Source organism: Miniopterus natalensis, chromosome 13, assembly GCF_054644295.1.
Source record: "Miniopterus natalensis isolate mMinNat1 chromosome 13, mMinNat1.hap1, whole genome shotgun sequence".
NCBI classification, from domain to species: Eukaryota; Metazoa; Chordata; class Mammalia; order Chiroptera; family Miniopteridae; genus Miniopterus; species Miniopterus natalensis.
The window spans coordinates 55,145,421-55,171,970 of NC_142093.1; the positions used below are offsets into that span (position 1 = coordinate 55,145,421).

Below are 26,550 nucleotides of genomic sequence, written 5' to 3' on the forward strand. Positions count from 1 at the left end.
AAGACTAGCGCACACGTCTCCTCTCGTCTGGTCCAGTGCATGTTCTACCCTGTCACTTGCCTTTTCCTCCTATAGGACTCCACCACTCAGTCCCGCAAGTCCCCATTCTTAGCTAGATGGCAGAAACTATTAGCTGGGCTTTCCCCTTATTTCCTTTATTTTCAGCATGAAATAGGGTCCAGTCCTCCTATGTATAGAAGATGCTTGATCTGCTCTTTTTTTTTTTTGTTTTAAAGTTTTGTGGGTTTAAAAAATATATATCTTTATTGATTTCAGAGAGAGGAAAGGAGAAGGAGAGAGAGAAACATCAATGATGAGAGAGTCATTGATCGGCTGCCTCTTGCACGCCCCTGACTGGGGATTGGGCCCGCAACCCGGGCATGTGCCCTGACCAGGAATTGAACCCTAATCACCTGGATCCTAGGTCGACACTCAGCCACTGAGCCACACCTGGCTGGGCTTGATCTGCTCTTAAATACTATTGCATGTGATCCTCATTGTAGTTGTGTTTTTGCAGAATTGAGGCAGTTACTGAAAGAGAGGAAGGTGATTTTTCTGAAGAAGATGAAGACGATGATGACGAAGAAGAAAGTGAGGAAAGTGAGGGGGAGGAAGAGGAAACGGAAGAGGAAGAGGAAGGGAAAGAGGAACACGACTCTCAGTCAGAGGCAGCAAGTAAAGCTTACACTGCTGTTGGAGACTTCACTGCGCAGCAAGCCGGGGACCTTACGTTTAAGGCAGGTAGACACAAGGCTGGAGCCTAACCAACCTCGAGATCAACTTGCACACCTAACAGAATGAGGAGACTGCCTGTATACCTGTGTTACATGTTCCTGATGCCAACCTGTTTAAATAAACTAAGTCATAATAATGATTAATAGGCAGTAGTCTTGTGAAATTGTTATCAAGGTTACATGGTAGTAAAATGGTAAAAGAGTAATACTCTTCTACTTTTTATTTATTTACTCATTATCCTTTTATGACTTTATTTTTTTGAATTGTATTTTTCAGTTACAGTTTACATTCAATATTACTTGGTATTCGTTTCGGATGTACCGCATAGTGGTTAGACAGTCATGTACTTTACAAGTAGCCACCCTGATATTTCAGGTACCCATCTGTCACTGTGCATAGTTATTACAATATTATTGACTGTATTCCCTATGCTGTACTTTACATCCCTGTAACTGTTCTGTAACCATCACTTTGTACTACTTAATCCTATTTCACCTATTCACCCATCCCCCAAAACCCCTCCCTCTGGCAACCATCAGTCTGTTCTCTGTGTCTAAGAGTCTGTTTCAATTTTATTTATTTTATTCTTTAGATTCCACATGTAAGTGAAATCATATGGTACTTGTCTTTCTCTGACTGACTTATTTTAATTAGCACAATACTTTCTGGTCCATCCATGCTGTCACCAATGGTAAGGTTTTCTTTTTCATGGCCAAATGATATTCCATTGTATATATATGTACTGCAGCTTTTTTATCCACTCATCTATTGATGGGCACTTGGGTTTCTTCTGTATCTTAGGTATTGTAAATAATGCTGCAGTAAACATAAGGTGCATATATTCTTTTAAATTAGTGTTTCGGGTTTCTTCGGATATATACCCAGAAGTGGAGTTGCTGGGCTATAAGGCAGTTCTATTTTTAATTTTTTGAGGACCCTCCATACTGTTTTCTACAGTGGCTGCACCAATCTGTATTCCCACCAATAGTGCCCGAGGGTTCCCTTTTCTCCACACCCTCGCCAGCACTTGTTGTTTGTTGATTTATTGATGGTAGCCATTCTGACAGGTATGAGCTGATATTTCATTGTGATTTTAATTTGCATGTCTCTGATGATTAGTGACTTTGAGCATCTTTTCACATGTCCATTGGCCATCTGTATGTCCTTTTAGAAGAAGCGTCTATGCAGGTCCTTTGCTCATTTCTTAATTGGATTGTTTTTTGGTGGTGTTTCATAAGTTCTTTATAAATTTTGGATATTATCCATTCAGATGTATGAGTGAATATATTCTTCCATTAGTGGGTTGTCTTTTCATTTTGTTAATGGTTTCCTTTTCTATGCAAAAACTTTAGTTTGATGTAGTCTCATTTATTTATTTTATTTTTTTGTTTCCCTTGCCTGCAGAGATATATCAGAAAAAATATCGCTATGAGAAATATCTGAGATTTTACTACCTATGTTTTCTTCTAGGATTTTTATGGTTTCAGCTCTAACATATAAGTCTTTAATCTATTTTGAGTTTATTCTTGTGTATTGTGTAAGAAGGTGTGTAGTTTCATTTTTTTGCATATATCTGTCCAGTATTCTCAACACCATTTATTGAATAGACTATCTTTACCTTATTGTATGTTCTCACCTCCTTTGTCATATATTAATTGACCATGTTGTCATAGGTTTATTTTTGGCCTCTCTGCTTTCTTCCATTGATCTGTGTGTCTGTTTTTATGCCAAAACCATGCTGTTTTGATTAATATAGCCTTGTAGGATATTTTCTTTTTTTATGTCTTGTTTTGTCTGATCTTATCTCATCTCTACTCTTCTCTTCTGAAAGTGGACATCCCTGTCTTGTTCCTGATCTTAAGGGAAACACTTTTAGTTTTTCCCATTGAATGATGTTGGCTATGGGTTTGTCATATATGATCTTTATGATATTGAGGTATGTTCCCTATAGTCCCACTTTGCTGACAGAGTTTTTATCCTAAATGGGTGCTGGATTTTGTTAAATGCTTTTTCTGCATCTATTGATATGATCATATAGCTTTTTCCTTCATTATATTTTAAAAAATAGTTTTAATGTTGATAATTCCTATTTGAGGGGTAAAATTTAATTGACTGCTTTGTTTTTCTTTAAGAAAGGGGAAATTCTCCTTATAATTGAAAAAAACCCGGATGGTTGGTGGATGGCTAAGAATGCCGAAGGAAACAAAGGTCTCGTTCCCAGAACCTACCTGGAGGTTAGTGCTTGTTTATGATTTCCTTTTCCTCCTTCAGCACCATTTCACTTTTCATAGAAGTCAAGCTGTATTCTTGGATCAACTGTGAGTGACTTGTGTAGAATTTGCTTTCATGGTCGAGGGACGGGACATAGGGAAAATACCGTGTTAACAGCCCTGTGACCTGTGATTGCTCTCATGCAGGCGAGTCCTGGAATGTTATCTCACAGTGAAGATGCTTTGTGGATTAGTGCTGATCAGAAAAATTAGTAGGTGTTTATTGTTTGTGGTAAAACAAAACCACAGTGAACTTTGTGTTCACTCCCACACATAGATGATCTGTACTAGGATATGAACATCCTGTACATTCATGTTTGTGACCTATTATTTTTCATATTTCATGCAATAGCATGGCTATTTTCTATGCCAATATACATAGATAATCTGTCTGGATCAGTGCTGTTTAATAGAGACTACACAAACTACAAATTAATTTAAAATTTTCTAGTAACCACATTGAGATGTCTTTTTCCCCCGACACCACTTCTAACACCAACTCTTTGATTTTTCTCTGACACTAAATATGTGTTGTTTTTCACACTAGTTGTCTGAAACCAACCAGGTGTCCAACAGTTCAGTTCTGACACTAACTCCTGGAGTTAGCAGACCCCACAAGTTAAGGGCTCAGTCCCACAAACTGCCCTATTTCAGGTGCCAGTCACAAGTCTTGGGGGCCACCGGTACTTGTGAGTGACCAGCTATAAATTCAGGAGTCCCCACAGCCCTCCTCAGGTTTGAGAATTTGCTAGAGGGACTTACTGAACTCAGGAAAACACCGTACTTGTGTTTATCACGTTATTATGAAGGACCCAACTCAGGAAGAGCCACATGGAAGAGGTGCACAAGGCAAGGTATTGGGAGGTGGAGGGAGTGCCCCCCTCCCCAGGCACTTTGAAGTGGTCACCAGCCTGGAAGCTCCCTAAATGCTGTCCTTCAGGGGGTTTTATAGAGGTTTCATTATATAGGCATGAGATTAAATCCTTGGCCATTGGTGATTGAATTCAATCTCCAGCTCCTTTCTGCTCCCTGAAGGTGGGAGGAGGTGCGATGAAAGTTCCAATCCCCTAATCACAGGGTTGGTTTCTCTGGCAAACAGTATACCCCCTCCTACTCCCTCGTTAGCATAAACTCAAGTGTGGTTGAAAGGGGCTTGTTATTAAGAGCAAAAGATACTCCTGTCACTTAGGAAATTCCAGGAGTTTTAGGAACTCTGGCCAAGAACTGCGACTAAAGACCAAGTATATGTTTTTCATTATACCACACATTTAAAAAAAGTAAAAAGAAATAGTTGACATGATATTTAATATTTTATATTATTCAACATATCAAAAATATTACCATTTCAACATATAATCAATAATAAAAAAAAATTTTTTTGTAATGCTGTCTTCAAATTCCTGGGTGTATTTTAAACTGAAATATCACATGTCAATGTGGAGGAGTCACATTTCAAGTGTCAGCAGCCACAGGTGGCGAGTGGCTGTCGTAAGCACAGTCCAGGCCTAGCTCACCTTTTTCAGTGATAGCACAGTATTCCAGTTTCACAGATGGACATTTAGGTTGTTGCCAACCTATCATAGCTATCAATTTTGTGGCAAAGAAGCTATGGTTAGCTTCCACTATGAGTTACAGGAGATCCCCAGATCGTGGCTTAAATTAGGTTGAAGCACATTTCTCTAGCGCATGGCAGAGGTGTGGAGGTAGCAGTCAAAGGGTGCTGGGGGCCCATCTGATGTTTCACTCTGGTTAGGTGGGGCCGCTCTCCCGGGGTATCTCTGTAGTTAAAGTTGACCGCTAGATCTTTTAACAATTCCAAGCAACAAAAGAGAAGGAAAGGGGACCAAGAAGTCAAAAGGCCTGAGCTGCCCTGGACGTTACACAAAAAACTTCAGTTATATCTTTCTGATCAGAATTTAGTTCTTTCCAACATCTAGCGGCAAGAAGGGCTTGGAAACTGTAGTCTCTTTGCCTGCTCCCTGCTCAAATGAGGGGTTCTGTTAGAAAAGGAGCAGTGGGGATTCAGCGGTAGGCATCCCGCAGCCTCTGTAAGGCTCAGTCCGTCCAGGCATCTCTGTAGACCTCCCTCATTGTTCCCCATGGGTTGTCCCCGGTGCTCAGTGCTGGTTCAGAGGGCTTACACCTTTATATTTTTATTGAATTTGCCATTTTGCCTTTCAGAAAAGTTAGGCCTATTTGTACCCCAACCGCAGTATGGAGAGAATGCACTTACCCACACATTTTTCAGTCACGGCTGTGGCCAGTCTTTCTGCCAGTGTGATAGGCAGAAAAGTCTCTGATTGTTTTTATTTGCATTCATTGTCCTGCAGACAGGGTTGGGCATCTGTACATATGCTTTATGACCATTTCTGTTTCTTCTCTGTAAATTGCCTTTTCAGTTCTTTTGACCATTTTTCTAAGGGATTTTAAAAACTCTTAGTGATTTATTAGAGTTTTTGTAATATTTTAATAATAAAGATATTAACTCTTGGAAATTTGTGACAGATGTTCTTTTTGTTGACTTTCAGCCATGTTTATTTTTTATTAGCTAAGTCTGTCACTGTTTTCATGTATGGCTTCTGGTTTGGGCATCATAATTGGAAAGGGCTTCCCATCTCAGGATTATTTTCTTCTAGTGCTATTCGTAGAGCTCTTTTCTTTCTACCTTTACTTCCTTTTTTCCATTTGAGTAAATTCCACCTGGAATTTATTTTGATTAAACTTGCTCTCTACCTCTATGCTTATAATTTTCAAACAGTGAAATGACCAACCACATGTTGAAATCTTCCCCACTGTTTTTTATACGCCCATCATGTCAATTCCCAACTACACTCGATTTTCTCCGAAAGTCTTTTATTGGTTGATTTTTGCATTAGGTAAAAAGCACCTTGTATCTCACTCATTTTTCAGCCCTGTCCTAAGGAAGGCCAAGAGTCAAGTGAAGAAGGAAGCGAAGGCGATGTGGAGGTGGGGGGTGAGGCAGCAGAGGGCGCGCCAGGTGAACAAAGGTACGGAGGCATGATGGGATAGCAAAGTAAAATCTTCAAAGGTTTAGGAAACTTTATTTTTACTATCCTAAATAATTCGAGAATTTTTTTGCAAGGAAGACAGCTTGCAGTTTGCGAACAGTGCTTTTCATGTTCCTATTTGCTTAAAGGTCGTTTCTACTTGAGTTTCATGATTATTCTTTCTTGGTTTCATCTGGATACTGTAGGTTTTTCTGAACTCATGACAGCCCTGGCCTGGTAGCTCAGTTGGTTAGAGCATCATCCAGATATGCCAAGGGTGTGGGTTTAATCCCTGGTCAGGGCACATACAAGAGTGAATGCATAAATAAGTGGAACAACAAATTGATGTCCCCCCCTCTTCCCCTCCCCTCCCCTTTCTTAAAAAACCCCCACCACCCGGCCAGCATGGCTCAGAGGTTGAGCATCGACCTATGAGCCAAGAGTTTGAGATTCCTGGTTGGGGCACATGCTAGGGTTGTGGGCTTGATTCCGAGTAGGGGGCATGCAGGAGGCAGCTGATCAATTACTCTCTCACCATTGATGCTTCTCTTTTTCTCTTCCTTTCCCTTCCTCTCTCTGAAATCAATAAAAACATATTTTAAAAACACACCTGCTCTCTCGAAATTTTGGAAAAGAAAAAAAACGACTTACTGACAGTTATGTGCTTTGTTCTTTGGTTAATGAAGTTCCCTAACCAAGTGAATGTCTGTGCACTCACCTTGCCGTTTTGTCTCCCAGAACCGATTCTCATTGGAGTGCTGTCCAGAAAGCTCTCTCAGAGGTTGGTATCTCCTGTCTTGTCAGTGATGTCTCACCTAGTAGTTCTGCTGGAGTTCAGATTCAGAACAGGATGGGACTTTTGAAGATAGCGTTGGATCTGAAAGAGGGTGCAGGGCATGGACTGTACAGAGCACGAAACATACGCTTCTGGTTTAGTGAGCCTGTGGTCTAGGTAGCTTTTCTCATTATGTCTTTTCTGTAAGGAGAGTAGATTTGAGGGCTTAGTAATATCTCTCACTGATTCTGGCTGAATTTTCTATCATTTGGGTAAAGACTGCTGTTAAATTTTAGTTAATATGAAAAATTCCAGAAAGCTCAAAAAAGTAAATTATCCATAATCATATCATTTTAAAAATTACATAACAAAATGAAAATTGACTCCCCCCATAAGTAACCACCATTAACAGTTTAGTGACTATCCTTTTTGACTTTTTACCCTGGGTCTTACTTACATGGACATGCTTGTGTGGGTGTGGGTGTCGTGTACACATATATATATACATACACACACAAAAAAGCCATCGAATTGTCAATGTATATCAGTTTATGATATTAACTGGTTTGTTGCTTGGCAGTACATTGTGGGATGGGACAGGAGGGAGGACACTTTGATGAGGGATGTGCAGGAGCACAGGGCTCTGCCCACTGGGCATGGTGCAGGGCTTAGGGTCTTGGGAGACACCAGGATTCAGTGGTGGCCTCCTCTCAGGAACTTGAGGTTAACTTACTGTGTTTGTTTAGTAACATCTGCACATTGTGTTTTCCTTTTCTGGGTTGCAGTTGCTATAATGATAATGAGAGTATTGTAGAGGTGAGGGAAACACGAATGAAAACAGCGAATCAATTTGTTTTTAGCATCTTCAGCAGAAAAACACTGTTGATGTGTTGACCACGATGGGAGCTATTCCTGCCGGATTCAGGCCTTCCACACTCTTCCAGCTTCTGGAGGAAGGTAACAGGTGTCTCCCAGCCACCACAGACCTTTAGTTAAGGTTTGAGTCTAATTTCCTTGTGTTAGCCAAAAACAAGTTGCTTAAAAAGGTGGTGAACCTCACATCTCATTGGTGCTCATCTTTTCCTCATCTCCGTGACAGTGGAGGAAGGACCCTGATCTGATCACAGGCCAGCCTGTCTCCCTGTGCTCTGGGCTCCAGCCTCTTTTCTTTATTCCAGAAACATGACTCTTAATTGTCAGCCTTTCCTATATCTTCGCTGCCCCCCGCCCTTCCCTCATCAGTGGTACTGGCAGCCTAGTACCTCCCCCCCTGAGCCAGCCTCTCCAGCCCTGTCCCTTTCTCTGCTTTTCTTCACAGCAAGACTTTTCCAGCTACCTCCCTTCACCTTTTCTGTTTTCTTGACTGTTCTCCGAGTTCCCTCTACCTGACATTTGTCCGTAAGTGCATTTTAAAGAGGAACGATGGTGGGGGGGCTGCCTGATGCCCAAGCTGTGGAGTTACCTGTGGAAGGGCTGCTTTGAAGCTCCCCTGCTGGGAAGGCCCCTCTGAGCCCCGTGAATGCCCCCCCCCTGCTCCTTCTCTTCCTTGGGTCTCAGTAAATTCCACTTTCCCACAGAAGGCTTCCTTGAGTCATGTAGATTCCCTCTACTCCCATCCACCTGAGCAGCCGTTATGGGTCTGGGTCAGATTATATTATTTATTCTCTTATCTACTTATTTTTTAAATGGTTACCCCACTCAACTGTAAATGAATGAGAGCAGGGCTATATTTCACTCTTCTCATTTGGATTTCCAGGTCCTAGCATAGTACCTGGCACAGGGTAGGAGCTCAAAGATGATTCCTCAAATGAATATATGATATTTCAATAAGTAGTCTTCATGATTAAAGTTTGGAAGAACAGTATAAAAGTGGTTTTGTCTTAAGAAGTGAAATTAATGTTTATATGTTTTTCTAAATTTCCAAAAAATATTTACAGCTTTCCCAAATCTTACAAAAATGTTTGAATGGATCATCTTCATCATGGGCATGTTATTGGCCTAAGAGTCTTTCAGGTCCTTCTTTAAGCAGCTTGGCGATCAGCTCTTGTGTTTCCATCTTCGTATTTCCTCTGCTGTTTTTGTCTATAAATCCCTGTTGGTGCCTCTGTCTTAGGAAACCGGTTCCCAGGAAGCAGCTGGACCTATTGGATGTCTTTTTCCTAAGTTTGTAGCGTAAAAATCATGTAATTTTGGTTTTGAATTTAATTTCTTTCTTTGTAAGAAAATAATTATTTTTGCAGGGGCTCAGTTTCGAGCAAGTACCTTCTTACAGCCGGAGCTTACTCCTTCACAGCTGGCCTTCAGGGATCTCCTGTGGGATGCTAAGTCAGGCACGGTAAATATAGTAACTAAGGTACAAGGTTTCCAGATTGTGTCATGGTTGCCATTATGCCAGTAACATGTAAATTGATCAATGTGTTATGGGAAACAGAGAAATGGTTTCTGTATTGTGATTTTGAAGTACTCAGGGATGGTTTCACAGCTAAGACAAAACTTGGCTACTTGGTGACTTTATTTTGTTTCTCTCCTCCACTGCTCTCTTCTCTCATTGTCACAAAGGAAATAGTGACTGTCTCAGTTGTTCTTTGTCTCAGTTTCTTCACCTGTGAAAAGGGAATAATAATCCTTTCCACATAGAGTTATTGCAAAAATTGGGTGTGTGAAGGGCAGAGAACAGTGCCCGGCTCATGATGATAACTCAGTGTTCCCATGATTACTATCAGTAGTAGTAGTAATATTATGTTAACTAAGTAGGAATGAGTACTTTCTGATTATACTTTTTTGGGATTCCTTAGAGTAAAGGATTCCTGTATCACCAGTAGTTGAAGTAGGAAACACTCTTGATTTCCTCCTACTCTCCAGCTTCAGCAGAGCAGCACCGCATTGGAGCTGTTTACCTTCCTGTTTACCTTCCACTTTCTGTCCCTCCCTCCCCCAGAGCCTCAGGGGGAGTATAGACCCACTGTGGGCAGGTTTTGTGTGGAAGAGTAGCACAGACTTAGTGCCATTTTCCCTCTCAACGCGAGCATTGCCTGGAACCTTCTTTGTATTAAATATCTTTTATTGCAGTCAACAAAGATATTGTATTTGGTCTGTTTAGTGTGCTAGTACTGGAGTACTGAAATAAATGGTATTTAATTCTATGAGCTTTACCCAGCTCTCATTTCTTAAATGGAAAAGGTGACAGGCTTTTAGATGTTGTATTATTTTATCAATGACATGTTATTTAAAAGGAAGGAACCATGACCATAAAGCAGAATGTTAAGAATGGAAGATGTTCTTAAATTAGAAACCAGATGCCAATTTATCTGTGAACATTCTACACTGTACCCATGAAGGAGAACAGAACAGTCACATCCCATGGTCCGTGCCTTCTCTCTGTCAAAACACCTGTATAAGCAGCTAAGGAACAGTGTAGCTCAGTGCTTGTAATTAAACTGGGGAGGAGCTGGCGACTACGGACGCTGGCGACACCGTCTACCGTCACCCCCACTGTGGAGGCGTGACCATGTGCGTGAGCCCCAAGGACACGATTCCTCGGTTGGCACGCACGTTACCAGATTGTACGGGCTGCTCTCCTCAGTTTTTCACATTTCCTCCAAAATGCAAATACTTCAAATATAAATGTTCATAGAAAACTTACCTAAAATTTTGACTTAAATTAATCATACTATTGATGGTTTTCTTGTGGGTGTATGTTTGTGTGTAAAAGTTTTCCTTTTATTATTTGTACATTATTCTAATGTACATTTTCTTATGTATTTATGAAAATTTCTTTGAAAATGAATTTGTCGTCTTAGTCACAAAAGTAAACCTTTTCTGTAATTTTTCTCTCAGATTCGGTCAAGGGCAAGTCGTGTCTCGTTGATTCTCACGCTCTGGAGCTGTAAGATGATTCCAGTTCCGGGAGTGAGCATCCAGGTTCTCAGCAGACACGTGCGCCTCTGTCTGTTTGATGGCAGTAAGGTGAGCTTGCTGAGGAGCACGGCGGCTCACATCAGGATGGAAAAGTTTTTTAGCGTCACGTTAAACATGTCCTTGGAGGGGCCTGTCTGATTCTGTGTCTTTCTCTCAGTCCCTCTTTCTTCGTATGTGTATGTGTATTTGTGTATGTATATGCATGTGTACATACTTATAAGGTAATACGTGGTAGAGTGCAAACCCGTGGGCTCTGATGACATGGGCTTCACTCTGGCTCTTTCAGTAGTCACGTGTGTTACGTTGGCTCACATATCACAGTTAGCTCTTTTGAGCCTTAGAGTTTTCACCTACAAAAGGCACTAGGCCTGCCTCCCTCTAGAGTTGTATAGGTCAGGACTTATGTGCACAGAGTTGCATTCCTGACAAACGCACATCCCTGTATAGCCCGCACCCCAGTCAGGATGTGGAGCATTCCTCTCCCTTACAGAGCTTCCTTGTGTCCTTTCCCACTTGACTCCTCCCTGAACCTTGGAGAATATATTTTACTCAGTACCAAACAAAGAATATAAATGACTCCTAAAAAAATCAATTGATTTGGCCCTGGCCGGGTGGCTCAGTTGGTTGGAGCATCATCCCATGCACCAAAAGGCTGCGGGTTTGATTCCTGGTCAGGGTACATACCTAGGTTGTGGGGTCCATTCCTGGTTGAGGTGCATAGGGGAGGCAGCCGATTGATGTTTCTCTCTCACATCAATGTTTCTCTTTCTTTCTCTTTCCCTTTCTCTCTCTAAAATTAATAAAAACATCCTTGGTGAGATTAAAATGATTTGTTTGTGAGACAACATCTTAAGCGGTGCTTAGATGGAAATTTAGAGCTTTAATTTCATATACTGCCAAACAGGGAGGAAGGTTTAAAATCAGTGATCCAGCCTATGAGTTCAGGAATGGAAAGGGAGAGTGAGTTAGACCAGAAGGAAACAGAGCAGAGGGAGTAGTAAAGGTGGGAGTAGGAACTAATGAAATAGGAAACAAATGGAGAGAGAATCAGAAAAGGCAAAAGTTTTTTCTCTGAGAAGCTTAATAAACTTGAGATGCCTAATTAGTAAGACTGAAGAAGTAAATTTAAAAAGAGAGAGAGAGAGAGAGCCCGGCTGGGCGTGGCTCAGCAGTTGAGCATCGACCTAGGATCCAGGAGATAAAGGTTCGATTCCTGGTCAGGGCACATGCCCAGGTTGCAGGCTCGATCCCCATTCAGGGGCATTCAGGAGGCAGCCGATCAATGACTGTCTCATTGATGTTTCTATCTATCGCTCTTCATCCCTCTCTCTGAAATCAGTAAAAGATATATTTAATAAGAAAGAAAATGCCATCAATTTGTGGATGTTAATTTTGTATCCTGCTACATTGCCAAATTCATTTATTAAATCTCTTAGTTTTTTAGTGGAGTCTTTAGGGTTTTCTATTTACAATATCATGTCATCTGTGAATAATGACAGTTTCACTTCCTCCTTTCCAATTTGGATGCCTTTTGTTTTTTCTTCATGTCTGATCACTGTGTCTAGGACTTCCAGTACTATGTTGAATAAGAGTGGTGAAAGAGGGCAGCCCTCTCTTATTCCTGATCTTAAGGGAAATCCTTTTAGTTTTTGCCCATCAAGTATGATGTTAGCTGTAGGTTTTTCATATATGGCCTTTATTATGTTGAGGTATGATCCCTCTATTCCCAGTTTGCTGAGATTTTTATCAAAAATGGGTGTTGTATTTTGTCAAATGCTTTTTCTGTGACTATTTATATGATCATGTGATTTTTGTCTTTCAATTTGTTTATGTGATACATCATGTTTATTGATTTGCAAATATTGTACCAGCCTTGCACCGCTGGAATAAATCCCACTTGGTCATGGTGTATGATCTTTTTAATATATTGCTTAATCTGATTTGTTAATATTTTTTTGAGGATTATAGCACCTATGCTTACCAGGGACATTGGCTGGTAATTCTCTTTCTATGTAGTGTCTTTATTTGGTTTATGAATTAGGATAATGCTGGCCTCATAAAAAGATCTTGAAAGTGTTCCTTCTTGGATTTTTTTGAAAATCACTTGGCTGTCCATAAGATACTGCTAACTGCCTACCAGTAGGGACTTAGATGGAAGTGAATTGAATTTGACCTAAAATGACATGTTTGGGGTAATTTCTAGTTACTTTTAAAGCTTAGTTTTAGAAGTGCTATAAAATATTTTTATTGAAAATAAAAATTGTCACCTGTTCCTTTGGAAGATGTAAATTTTGGCGTTAACTTTACAGAATTTGAACTCATTTTTACAGTTTTGGCTCCTTTTATGTTTCATTGTTTTATGTATATTGTGGGACTAACTTCTGCAGTAGCATTTTATAAGAGATAAATTGCAGGAAGAATATAATTTATGGGCCTTGAGATTTTGAAGAAGATGGAACTGTGTATTTGAGCTGTTAGTCTTGTCTGTCTCAGGGGCAGGATGATGGACTACACATGAAATGCTCTTCTGGGTCATGTTTCTTAGAAGATCGTTTGTACCTGAAACTTACTTTTCTATCTCAGATATTAACTATTTCACTTAATATCGTTTATTACTAATGCAAAGATCTGAGTCTGAATTCATTTCATTAGTTCTTTCAATGGTTTATAAGTAAGTGCTTTAACACTTGTTTTTTGTTAATCATTTTAAAAGTTGTATATGTACTTGATGTTAAAAGAACAGAAATGCCAGAATTGCTCAGAGTAAGAAGTGAAAGATCCGTGCTCCCTCTGCTCCACACAACATAGTCACTCTAAACCGTTTGGGGTGTGGGAGTGGTGATGTTTCAGAGAGCTTTCTACATGATTTCAAATGGGAAAATCTCATTTCAGGTTCTGAGCAACATTCATACAGTCAGAGCCACATGGCAACCGAAAAAGCCCAAAACATGGACCTTTTCTCCCCAGGTGAGTCATCTGTTAAGTGAATGGAATGAAACATGAATTTCTTTTACTTGTTAAGTGTTTTGCAATGGAGTTTCCTCAAAAAATTAAAAATTGAACTGCAATTTGAACCCATGATCTCACTTCTAGGAATATATCCTAAGAATCCTGAAACACTAATCAGAAAAAATATTTGCACCCCCATGTTCATATCAGAGCTATTTACAATAGCTAAGATCTAGAAACAGCCCAAGTGCCCATCAGCAGATGAGTGGATAAAAAGCTGTGGGACATTTACACCATGGAGTGCTACTCAGCTGTAAAAAAGAAGATCTTACCCCGTGCGACAGTATAGATGGTCCTGGAGATTACTATGCTAATCAAATTCAACCAGAAAGAGAAAGAAAAATGTCACATGATCTCACTAATATGTATTATCTAGTGAACAAAATAAACTGGTAAACAAAATGCGTCCAGAGGCATGGATACATGGAACAGACTGACAGCTGGGAGGGGGTGGTGGGTGGTGGGAAGAGATTAACTAAAGATCTTTTATGCATAGGCCCTGGACACAGACAATGGTGTGGTGAAGGCCTTGGGTAGAAGGGCAGCTAGGTGGAGGAAGGCAAAGGGGGTGGAAATGGGGACATCTGTAATACTCTCAACAGTAAAAGAAATGCCCTCTGATGAAAAATGAAAACATAAAGATGACATTTAGGAAGTGTTTTTCAACAATGAAATCTGTGTAAACGCAAGCTGTACTTTCTTCAGATAAAAATCAAGGGTGATGCCTCGGGTACTGGTCCATTGCATTCAGGGACTGTTAGGATTGGAACAAAAAGGCCTGGAGTGCAGCCAGGAGGTTTCAAACAACTGAATCAGTACAACATAGAGGGCAGTGAAGATGAAGATGTCTATGTTATTTTGTAGTTAAAGTGTATTTATTGGTGCTTTCTGCAAGAAGAGAAAACATCCAACATGGCGAACCAGGAAAGGGATGTTAGGAAGAGCTTGTTATGGGATTAGACCTTGTGTTAGGATTTTGAGAATCTAGTGAAGCTTTGAATTGGGCACTCTCAGAAACTGGAGCAATTCTATAATTTGCTATCTTAATACATGTTTTGTTTGCTTTGTTTTTGTTTTAACTTATCTTTACTGTTGAAAGTATTACAGATATCCCCTTTTCCCCACATTGATCCCCTTCACCCTGCACCGGCCGCGCTCCAGGCCTTCACCACACTATTTTCTGTGTCCAGCATATATGCATATAAGTTTTTAGGTTAATCTCTCCCCACCCACCCACTCACCCATCCCTGCCTTCCCTCTGAGATTCGTCGCTCTGTTCCATGCTTCTATGTCTCTGGATCTATTTTTTCATCGGTTTATTTTGTTCGTTAGATTCCACATATGAGTAAGATCATATGATACTTGTCTTTTTCTGACGGGCTTACTTTGCTTAGCGTAATACTCTCCAGGTCCCACCATGCTGTCTCGAAGGGTAAGGGGTCCTTCTGTTTTACTGCTGCATAGTGTTCCATGGTATAAATGTCTAAGAAGATACTTGATATGATTTCAGTCTTCTTGAACTTGTAGAGTCTTGTTTTGTATTCTAACATGTGGTCTGCCTTTGAGAAGGTGCCATGTGCCCTTGAGGAGAATGTATATTCTGCAGCTTTAGGGTGAAATGTTCTGTAAATGTCAATTAAATCCATCTAATCTTGTGTCTCATTTAGAATCACTATTTCCTTGTTGATTTTTTTGTCTGGAAGATCTATCTATCCAGTAAAGTTAGTGGGGTGTTAAAATCCCCTACTGTGACTGTATTGCTGTGGATCTCTCCTTTAAAGTCCTCTAGAAGTTTTTTTTTTCTTCTTTCTCCAGCCTGTGTGAGTCTTTTGTTCTGAGGTGGGTCTCTTGTAGGCAACATGTATTTGGATCTTGTTTTCATATCCATTCAGCTACCCTATGTCCTTTGATTGAACATTTAATCCATTTATATTTAAGGTTATTATTGATAGGTACTTATCTATTGCCATTTTATTTCTTTATGCCTATGTTTCTCTTTCTTTCTATTTGTACTTCTTACTGCAGCAGTCCCCTTAACATTTCTTGCAATTTTGGTTTGGTGGTGATAAACTCCTTTAGCCTTTTTTTGCCTGGGAAGCTCTTTATTTCACCATCTCTTTTGAATGATAGCCTTGCTGGATAGAGTAGTCTTGGTTTCAGATCCTTGCTTTTCATTACCTTGAATACTTCATGCCATTCTCTTCTGGCCTATAGAGTTTCTGATGAGAAAGCAGCTGACAGCCTTATGGAAGCTCCTTTGTAGGTATCAGATTGCTTTATTCTTACTGCCTTTAAGATTCTCTCTTTGTCTTGAATTTTTGGCATTTTAATTATGATGTGTCTGGGTGTGGACCTCTTTGGGTTCTTTTTGCTTGGGACTCTCTGTGCCTCCTGAACATGTGTGATTTTTTCCTTGACCAGGTTAGGGAAGTTTTCTGCTATTTCTCTTCAAACAGGTTCTCTAACCCTTGCTTAGTTTCCACGTCTTCTGATACTATGATGTGAATATTGTTACACTTCATGTTGTCCCACAGCTCCTTTAAACTGTCCTCCTGGTAGGTTTTTTGGTGTGTTTTTTTTTAATCCTTACCTGAGGATATTTTTTCTATTACTTTTCAGAGAGAGTGGAGGGGAGAGAGAGAGACAGATAAACATATATGTGAGAGAGAGATATCGATTGGTTGCTTCTGCACCTGTCCTGACCTGGCCAGGTATTGAGCCTGCAACCAACGTAAGTACGCTTGGCCATAATTGAACCCGGGACCCTTCAGTTTACAGGCCAACTCTCTAACCACTGAGCCAAACTGGCTAGGACCTGTTTTTGAATTGTTTTCCTTTTTGGTTCTCTGATTGATTTTTCCTTACCTTGTCTTCTCATTCAGTGATCCTATCCTTGGCTTCCCCTAATCTGTTGTTTATTCCTTCCAATATTGTTGATTTTTTCCTACAATGTCATTCTTAATTTCCTTCATAGTTTCCATATCTTTTCTCATGGTGTTGAGCATCCTTATGATCAGTATTTTAAACTCTATATATGATAGATTGCTTATCTCCATTTCATTTAGCTCTTCTTCTGGAGAATTCTTTTGTTCTGTCATTTGGGGCTTATTTTTTGTCTTCCCATTTTGGCTTCCTGTTTGAATTTGTTTCTATGTATTAGGTAGATCTGGTAGTACTCCCAGTCTTTTGGATGGTCTCTGGTGCAGGGCAGTGTCAGACACTGTTTGTGACTGGCCTTGAGTATCCTGTTTTAAGCTTTCTGCACTCCACAGCTCGTGGTTCCCTTTGCTGGGGCTGGGTGTGTTTGGACAGGACCAAGATGTACACCAAGGCCTGCTTTCCCAAGCTCTTGGTCCAGAAGCAAATCAGGCAAAGACTCAGAATGCCTAGAGGCTGATTGTTACTCAGTTTCTTAATGAGCCTCAAGCTGTAGAAACTCCACAGGGTGGGGTGAGAGGTTTTTCAACAGGGTGAGGCAATTGCTCCCCTCCCCAGGCTGAAGCTGCTTGGATGGTAAATGTCTCCCTGAGAAACATGTCCTCTGCCATATGGGGAATGACTCTGCACAGGAATCTAGATGGCTGTCGTCTGAGCTCTATCCCCAAAGCCAGCAATCCTGAATTCTCGTCACACAGCTCTAGTCTACTCTGCCCTCCCACTGCCGTTTCCCAAGGTGAGTGGCTGCAAGTGAAACTTTGTGTGTTGGCCGTTTAAGAGGGTGCCTGCATAACCAGCCATCTCTCCCTGGCAGAAGGAAACCCCACTTCTTTTCACTGCCAGATGTTATGTGGGGACCTTTCTCAGTTCTGGTGCTCTGGGCTTAGGATTTAGACCCCAGAGTTCTCAGTGGGAACCCCCCCACAGCTGATATAACCCTCCAGGCATGCAGCCACCGCCTGTGGGAGCCCCACCAGCCCTCTCATGCCTCTGCACTTCCTACCGGTCTCTATGTGGTCTCTGCTTTACGTCCTTGGTTATGAGGGTGCTCTCCAGCTGGTCTTCAGTTGATTATTCAGATGGTTTTTCCAAATTTTAGTTGCAATTTCAGTTTTGTCCTGAGAGAGTGTCAGTTTAGCTTCCACTCAATCTACTGCCATCTTGGAATCTGTCTTAACATGTTTTATCTGGGATGCAGGAGGAACAAATGAGCTTAAAACTCTGCTTGAAAGGGAACAGCAGTCACTGATGTTAGCTGGGAGAGGGCCATGCTTGATCATTTTTGTTGTTGTTTTTTTCTGTTTGTTTCTGTCTGTGTTCAGACATGGTTATAAAGTGGTCCTGTCTCTGTCCTGTTCCATCCTAGTCACAGAGAAGTCTGTTCTAATGCTGGTGTTCCGTGAAATGTTTACAGTCAGTAGGAGAAGCCATGGCCTAGCTGTGCGACCACCCCAGCTCCCACTGACAGCTGCCACGGCCCTTTTTCCTTTCTCTCTCTCTAAATATAAGTACATACATATGCAGCCATATTTAGGATCATCTCGTGCATTATAATTATATTTTATTTTTATGATTTCTGTGTGCTTTTGATAAGATTAGTTGTCTGTAGTTTATTTCACTTTTTCTTCCTCTAACTGTTCATTGCTTTAGTATTTACTTCCCTGCCATATGAATTCCAGTGTCACTGCCCTCTAAGAACCTGCATTAACCCCTTCTATGGCATCAGAAGATCTGAAAGCAAGACAGAGATTCGGTGGCAGAGGCATGGCCCTCACGCTTGTGTGCTGTGTGTGTCCACACCTGTCTTGAATACAACTCCTGGAAGTCCCTGTGTTCCTCTAAGCACCTGCTGCTTGTATTTGGCACAACGCTTTCTAGTTCTGACGTGGCCTGTCTGTGTATATGAAGTGTTTAGAGTGGAGCTTTCTAATGTCTTCTCAGATATAAAGATGAACTGTTTGGAAGGATAAATAATAGGTATTTGTTACTTTGTTTGAAGTTAAGCATCAGTTAAGTGCAAGGCATTCTTCTTAGGTATTGTGGGAACTGAATGGTACTAGAGAAGAAACCTATGCACATATAACAATACCTGCGTTTATGCAGCTCTAACCCAGTGTATTATCTTCTGTAATCCTTACAGTACCCTTTACTATGAGGCAAAGGCATAAACCATCAAAGGTGAATGTAGCTGAAACCTCCCCCCAGTTTTAATTTTTATTGGTAACGTTAGTTTTCTTATTGTTTCAGGTTACTGGCACGTTGCCGTGCTTGCTTGATGGTGATTGTTTCATCAGGTCCAATTCTTCATCTCCAGATCTTGGAATATTATTTGAACTTGGAATTTCTTACATTCGCAATGTATGTCAGTTAACAAATACGGCTTTCTCATGAATCAGTTAAAAAGGAAGTTTTGTTTTTTTAAAAAAAGCTTGTATTCACAAGTAAAAGAATTGAGATTTTTGTATGTAATAGAATTTTAACCCTTGAGGAATGGGAATTAGTGGTTTTAGTATTATATGTACTGCCACTTATTCAGTAGCATTTAAAATTAAAGTGTAATGCTCAACATTACTAATCACCAGGGAAATGCAAATCAGAACCACAAAATATCACCTCCCACTATCAGAATGGTTGTCATCAAAAAGACAAGAAGTAACAAGTGTTGGTGAGGAAGTGGAGAAAAGGGAACCCTGGTGCCCTATTGGTGGGAATTTTAAATTAGTGCAGCCACAATGGAAAACAGTATGGAGGGTCCTCAAAAAAAATCAAAAGTATAGCTACCATATAACCCAGCAGTTTCACTTCTGGGTATTTAATCTGAAGAAATCCAAGACACTAATTCTAAAAAGATGTATGTATCTCTATGTTTATTGCAGCATTATTTACAATAGCCAAGACATGGAAGCAACCTAAGTGTTCATGAATAGACAATTGTATAAAGAAAGTGTGGTACATACATACAACAGAATGAAATCTTGACATTTGCAACAACATAGATGCTCCTCAAGGACATGATGCTAAGTGAGATAAGACAGAGAAAGGCAGATACCATATCATTGCACTTATATATGGAATTAAAAAAACACAAACACACTCATAGATACAGTGAACAGATTGGTGGTTGCCAGGGGCGGCAGGTGTTAAGGTGAAAAGAAAAAAATCGATAATTACTAGGCAACAGCAGGAAAGCTTACTATTGTGTCATGATTTGTGACTAAAGGGAAAAAAAACAATCCCCTTTTGAAAGAAGCAAAACAACCTCATGTTGGGTGTAAGCTGCATATATATAGAAACTAAATAGTGGCAACAAAGCCATATCTCAAGGTCTCAAGGTTACCTGGCAGATAATATAAAATTTATACCTAGATGAAATGTGCCACAATTCAACGGCTATTTCCTGTAATCCTAAATATAACTAAGAGGTTAGAAGGTGAAAAAAATAAAGCAATCTATTCCCATAAAAAATGTTTCCTGAGGCCCCACTCAAAATGTTCATCTGTATCTCAATAGCTAGATGGGACATATGGTCACCCTAGCTGAAAAGGAATCTGTAGAGGAAGTATTTTTTAGCTGGGCATATTGCCTTTCCTGCTTGAAAAAAAAAAAAAGGTTGTTGTAGTGAAAGAAAGGGGAAAGAATATTTGGCAGGGAAAAAACCTTATGAATAAATAAATAAATAGATAAGAGTATATTTGTTTAACAGTTATAGCTTTAGTGAACTCCAGTGCTTTTAAAAAATGAAGCTGTGGAAAGGATGGGACTCTGCAGAAAGTGGTAGAAGATGTTTGGTGGATTCCAGCACAGCGTTTTCCTTCCATCCTAGAGTAAGAGGGCACTTAACCTCATGAATGAAGGTTCTAATGAAGGGACCTGGCACAATGGTGATTATTTTAAATGGAACACAGAAAACTTGGATTAACTTCACATCATATAAACTATTGAACCAGTGGGTGTGGTTCTGTGATAGTAATTGTCTCCATAGTCCAATAGCTTGAAAGATGTAGTATATATACTGGGCCTCATGATAACCCAGAGAGCCCACTGTTCCCACATTGATGGTATTGCTCCATCCTTTCATTTCTCTAAGGCAAATTCAATCATCTGTGTAGTGTGGGTAGGACAGGAGAGGAGCAGAGCCCCCAGTTGGGCCCCACTGGCCTCTGACAATTGACAGTTGGACAAAGTTCTGAGCAGGAAAGACCCTTGAATGCTTTAACTTGCTCGTTTATCTGTCAGGGAGACAAGGCTTCCTGAGCTCATGTGCTGTCAATGTGTTTGAGCTTGTTCTAGTCCATCACATGTATCACTCAGGAGACTTGAGCACATCATCAGTTAGTTCTAGGGATTTTCTTTTTTTCTTGGAATTAAAGAGGAAGGAAGAGGGGGGGAGAAAAAGAGCCAGAGATACATTGATTTGTTGTTCCACTTATTTATGCACTCATTGGTTGATTCTTGTATGTGCCCTGACTGGGGATCAAACCTGAAACCTTGGTTTATTGGGTTGATGCTCTAAACAATGGAGCTACTTGACCAGGGCCTTTCAGGTCTAGGGATTTTCAAGAGCAATTTAACTGGATGGGGTTTGCACATCACCAGGAGCTCTGTGAGTACAAAGGGACCCCCTGTGCTTCACTTTATTTTCCTGTGAAGAGTGTTCAGTCTAAAGTGAATACTAACTTAGTTTCTGTAAAAGGACCTTTTATGTGCTTATAAATTTGACTGCTTCAGACATTGTTTCATCTTCATTTTTATTTCCTAGTCAACTGGTGAAAGAGGAGAATTAAGCTGTGGCTGGGTGTTTCTTAAACTTTTTGATGACAGTGGAATTCCTATTGCAGCAAAGTAAGTTGGCTATATATTCCTTCCACATGGGTAATTTTGTAGAAATTCATACATTAGAATCTAGGTACCTCAGGTTTTCAGAATGTATGTTCTGTAAGCATATCAGTAACTTGTGGGGAGAGGGCTTTGAATGTTGATTTTATGTTTTCCTTTAGGTAGTATGTGAAAACAGCATGTACAGTCTTGTGCTAGGGAGGGGAAGTGACACATAGAAAAGGGAACTTAAGAGATGTTTGCACCACTGTCTGCTGAGAATGTTCTTCAGTGATTTCCTCTGGGATTAGCAGTTTTCACAGTGCTGAAACAGCCAAGTTCCTTCCAAAGAGAGGGAAAAGTAATTCTGGGGCCCTCAGGTCCTCTCTGACTCTGCCTTTCCACTATAGGTGGTACATTGACATTGTTGTGGCAGCCACAGTAAGCAAATTTATTTTATTGTTTTAAAATATGTTTTTATGGTTTTAGAGAGAGAGGGGAAGTGAGGAAGAGATAGAGAGTAACATCGATGTGAGAGAAAAACATTGGTCGACTGCCTCCTGCATGCCCCCTACTGGGGATCAAGCCTGAAATCCGGGCATGTGCCCTAACAAGGAATCATGCTGGTGACCTTTTGGTCCATAGGATGACACTCAACCAACTGAGTGACCCCAGTTGGGCACAGTAGGCAAATTTAAAACTTAAGACCAAAAGGCAGGTTTCCAGTCAAGATGGTGGTGTCGGCAAATGTGGTATTCACTTCCTCCCACAACCACATGAAAATGACAACTAAACTTACAAATAAAATTACAGTTTAACCATCATTCAGAACCACCTGAAATCTGGCTGAATGGAAGTCCTACAACTAGGGATTTCTTGGCTGCCAAGGTCACCCCTGAGGAGCGAGGTGTCCCAGCCCCACACCAGGCCCCCAAGCCCAGGGTTCCAGTGCCAGGAAGAGAAGTCCCCATAACTTCTGTGTGTCAGAACTAACGGAGTGTGGCTGAGTGAGACAGAGGCTGCTGGAGTCCCAGGAGGTTCCTCTTAAAGAGTCTGTGCACAGACTTACTCAGACTTACTCCCTCTAAGCTCCAGCACTGGGGCAGCAGCTGGAGAGGCACCAGGGACATATGGGGAGGAATTGAATTATCTAGCATCGGGGCAAGAACTGGAGGGGCAGCATTCTGCCAGATAGAAGTGCTGGCAGAGGCCATTGTTCCTTTTCTGAGACCCCCACAGCCGCCGTCAGGCAGGTGCCATATCTGAGTCTCCATCAACCTAACACTGTTCACCCCACCCTAGTTATTCCCTGAGACCCTCCCCCACCCAACTTGTGTTAAACCATTTCCAGTGGTTTTTCCATACAAACTGCCTGTCTTGGTTCCTGCTGTGGACTTTCCTAAAATCTCTCAAAGGTTCACAAATTGCAGATAAGCAGCATCTGCCTTGGTATTCCCTGTACCTCTCAATAAGTGGCCCCAGGCCTGGCACTTGTGGCATCTGGCCTTGGTTTGCAGCTTGGCCTCTCCTGGGCACTTCCAAGCCCAGCACAAGTAGTAGCCATTTGTAGATCACTCTGTAGCTCATGCCAGGTGGCCCTAGGCAGGACACAGGCAGCTGACCTTGCACCTCCTGGGAGGCCCCAGAGCCAGTGCACTGGTGGGCATCTTCAGACCATGCTGATTACAACCCTACCACCTCCACGAGTGACACACTCAAGGGGTGGACTCATTGAGCACCAAAGCCCCACTGAAGCAAGTCCTGCTCCATGGGGTCTGCTCCTGCACTACAGATCCTCTGCTGTAGTTGCAGCCAATCTTTGTGGTCAGTTGGCCTGAGGATCATTCTCTCCCAGTGACGCCAACAGCAATGAAGGCTCAACTGCAGCAGGACAGTACATACAGTCCACACAGGAGCTCACCTGGAGCACCCAGCTCGGGTGACTGGAAAGGCTGAACCACTGGGCCCTATAAGACACCTATTACACAAGGCCACTCTACCAAGTCCAGGAGGCACAGCAGCTCTAGGTAATATATAGAAACAAAAACAGGGAAGTAGTCAAAATGTGGAGACAAAGAAACAGGTCCCATATGAAAGAGTAGGAGAAATATCCAGAAAATGAATGAAATGAAATGGAGGCAAACAGACAGAGTTCAAAACAATGGTTATAAGGATGCTCAAGAAATGTAGTGAGAACTTCAACAGCATGACAAAGTACATATAAGCCATAGAGTAGAACCAGTCAGAAATGAAGGCTACACTAACTGAAATGAAGAAAAATTTACAGGGAATCAACACTAGAGTAAATGAAGCTGAGAATCAAATCAGTGATTTGAAATAGCATAAGGAAGCAAAACCACCCAATCATAACAGCAAAGAAGAAAAAGGAATCCAAAAAAATGAAGGTAGTATAAAGAGCCTCTGGAACAACTTCAGGCATACCAACATTTGCATCATAGGGATGCTGGAAGGAGAAGAAAGCAAGACATTGAAAAATCTATTTGAAAAAATAATGACACAAAACTTCCCTAATCTGGTGAAGGAAATAGAAATACAAGTACAGGAAGTGCAGAGAGTCCCAAGCAAGAGGAACCCAAAGAGGCCCACACCAAGACACATCATAATTAAAATGCCAAAGGTTAAAGACAGAGAACCTTAAAAGTAGCAAGAGAATAGCAGTCTGCTGATTTCTCAACAGAAACTTTGCAGGCCAAAAGGGAATGGCAAGAAATATTCAACGTGATGAACACCAATGACTTACAACCAAGATTACCCAGCAAAGCTATTGTTTAGAATCAGAGGACAAGCTTCCCAGACAAGAAAAAGCTAAAGGAGTTCATCACCACCACACCAGTATTATATGAAATATTAAAGTCTTCTTTAAGAAGAAGAAAAAAAGATTAAAAAATATGAATAATAAAATGGCAATAAATACATATCTATCAACAATTGAACCTAAACACAAAATAAATGAACAAGAATAGAAACAGACTCATAGATACAGGGAACACTTTGACAGTTGCCAGATGGGAGTGGAGTTGGAGGGATGAATGAAAAAGGTGAAGGGATTAAGAAATACAAATTCGTCATGGGGATGTAAAGTACAGCATAGGGAATACAGTCAGTAATAGTCTAATAATTATGTATGGTGTCAGATGGGTACGAGATATATCAGAATGATCACTTAGTATGTTATATAATGTCTAATCACGGGTGTGCACCTGAAACTAATATAATATGTCAACTGTAATTGAATAATAAAAGTGAATTAATGGCAAAAAAAAAAAAAAAGAGGACCAAAAGGCAAACTGGTAGCAAATATTTACAATACAGGATGGGGGCAAAAGAAGGTTTACAGTGTTGAGTATGCGAAACAGTTCATTCCTGTATTACTTATTATTTTTTCTATATGAACAACTGTAAACCTAGTTTTGCCGCACCCTTATATACATAACAGAAGATTACCATCTCTAATATAAAACGAGCTCTCAAAAATTGAGAAGACAATTTTTTTTATTTTGTTAATCCTTACTCAATATTTTTTATTTTTAAAGAGAGAGTAGAAGGAAAAAGGAGAGAGAGAGAGAAACATGGATTGGCTGCCTTCTGCAGGTGCCCTGACCAGGGCCGGAGATTGAACCTGCAGCCCAGGTCCCTGCCCTTGACTGGGAATCGAACCCTCAACACTTCTGTGTGTGGGCCAATGCTCTAACCATTGTGCCATACCAGCCAGGGTGAAGACAATTACGTTTTAAAGTGGGTGCACCCAGAAATCTAAGTCTAGCACATAAACAAGAAATTCACAGAGAGACAGGTGCGCAGTCAGGAGGAAGAGGGTGGAGACTCCAGATTTGCATCAAGTTCAGGGCTCTTGTCCCACTGAGTCTGTTTAACTGTAAGTCTCCCAGCCACAGTTTCTCCAATTTTAGAATGGAGTATTATCATAGTTTCTAACTCCAGAGTTTTAATTCGGGTCATGCTCCCCCCTCCACCTCTGCTGACACTGCAGGACGGAGGTGAAATTCCTGGCTGCACTCTTCCTCTGACCTCGCTGGGCAAAAGGGGGCAAGGCACTTTATTACCCCACCCTCCTTACCTTCCCCCAGTAGATGTAGAAGCCCAGGGTTTTATGATTTGGGGGTTTTGTTTTTAATAATGTTCAGGGTTTTAGTTGTACTTAGTAGAAGGGAAAGGTGTTTCTTCTCAATCTTTCCTAAAGTCACAGCTATGTTTTTCAAATGAAGTGGAGGCCTGTGTATTGATAGAGAAACATTTCCAGTGTGTATATTTTTACATGAGAAAGGCAGGTAGCAGGGTGGTATGTATACTGTGACTCCACTTTGGTTCATGGGGACCGCGTTTGTGCACATACGTGGGTGGGTTTATGTGAACTGTTCCTGGAGGCTGCCCTGAGGAGCAGGAGTGGGAGCTGGCGCAGTGGAATGAGAGAGGCCTTTTACCTTCTGCTTTCCACACCTTGGCAGTTTGCAACTTTAAAGGAAAGCATGCTCAGTTTGAGATTGACTGTTGACTGTATGTTTGCATTTGCCTAGAACAAGATAGGGCAAGGGACTGCCATACTGGGGGGTGGGGGTAGCTGTCATTTTTCCCTTATTATTTCTATGCCATTCAAACTTTCTGCAGCAGTCTGCATGTTACTTTTGTATTTTAAAAGTAATATAAACTCATATTGGCTTTACTTCAAATGATGATACAAAACATTTAAATGACAAAAGACTAATGACATCAATAATCTTTCTCATGTTAATATGGCAAATGTATTTCTGTGGGTCATAGGTAAGAAAGGAAAAGACTTATTTACTGAGATGATGCCCCATAGAAGGATCAGCTTTCATTCTCACTTGTCAATGAAACATAAATGTCTGTAGAAGTATCTGCTAAAAAGTAATTGACTTGTGAGTCCAGTGCTTTAGAACATCCATCTCAGGCCTCGGTCACAGTGCACTCTTCTTTTGTAGGACTTACGAGCTCTTACTGAGTGGTGGTGCCCCCTATGAAAAAGGTGTGGAAGTGGACCCTTCAGTGTCCAGAAGAGGTACAGCTCTCACGGTTCACCTCCCTT

General features: G+C 41.0%; 1 protein-coding gene across 1 annotated transcript in view; it reads left to right on the forward strand.

The window, feature by feature from the left end:
• NPHP1 (nephrocystin 1) overlaps window positions 1-26,550 on the forward strand; it is a 53,448-nt gene that overhangs the window by 9,362 nt on the left and 17,536 nt on the right. The window contains exons 5-15 of the mRNA XM_016222754.2: window positions 518-737; window positions 2,868-2,969; window positions 5,916-6,013; window positions 6,752-6,794; window positions 7,649-7,745; window positions 9,029-9,123; window positions 10,626-10,754; window positions 13,599-13,673; window positions 18,900-19,010; window positions 21,412-21,494; window positions 26,447-26,523. Coding sequence (XP_016078240.2) covers window positions 518-737; window positions 2,868-2,969; window positions 5,916-6,013; window positions 6,752-6,794; window positions 7,649-7,745; window positions 9,029-9,123; window positions 10,626-10,754; window positions 13,599-13,673; window positions 18,900-19,010; window positions 21,412-21,494; window positions 26,447-26,523 — 1,130 coding nt within the window. The remainder of the gene's footprint in view (window positions 1-517; window positions 738-2,867; window positions 2,970-5,915; window positions 6,014-6,751; window positions 6,795-7,648; window positions 7,746-9,028; window positions 9,124-10,625; window positions 10,755-13,598; window positions 13,674-18,899; window positions 19,011-21,411; window positions 21,495-26,446; window positions 26,524-26,550) is intronic.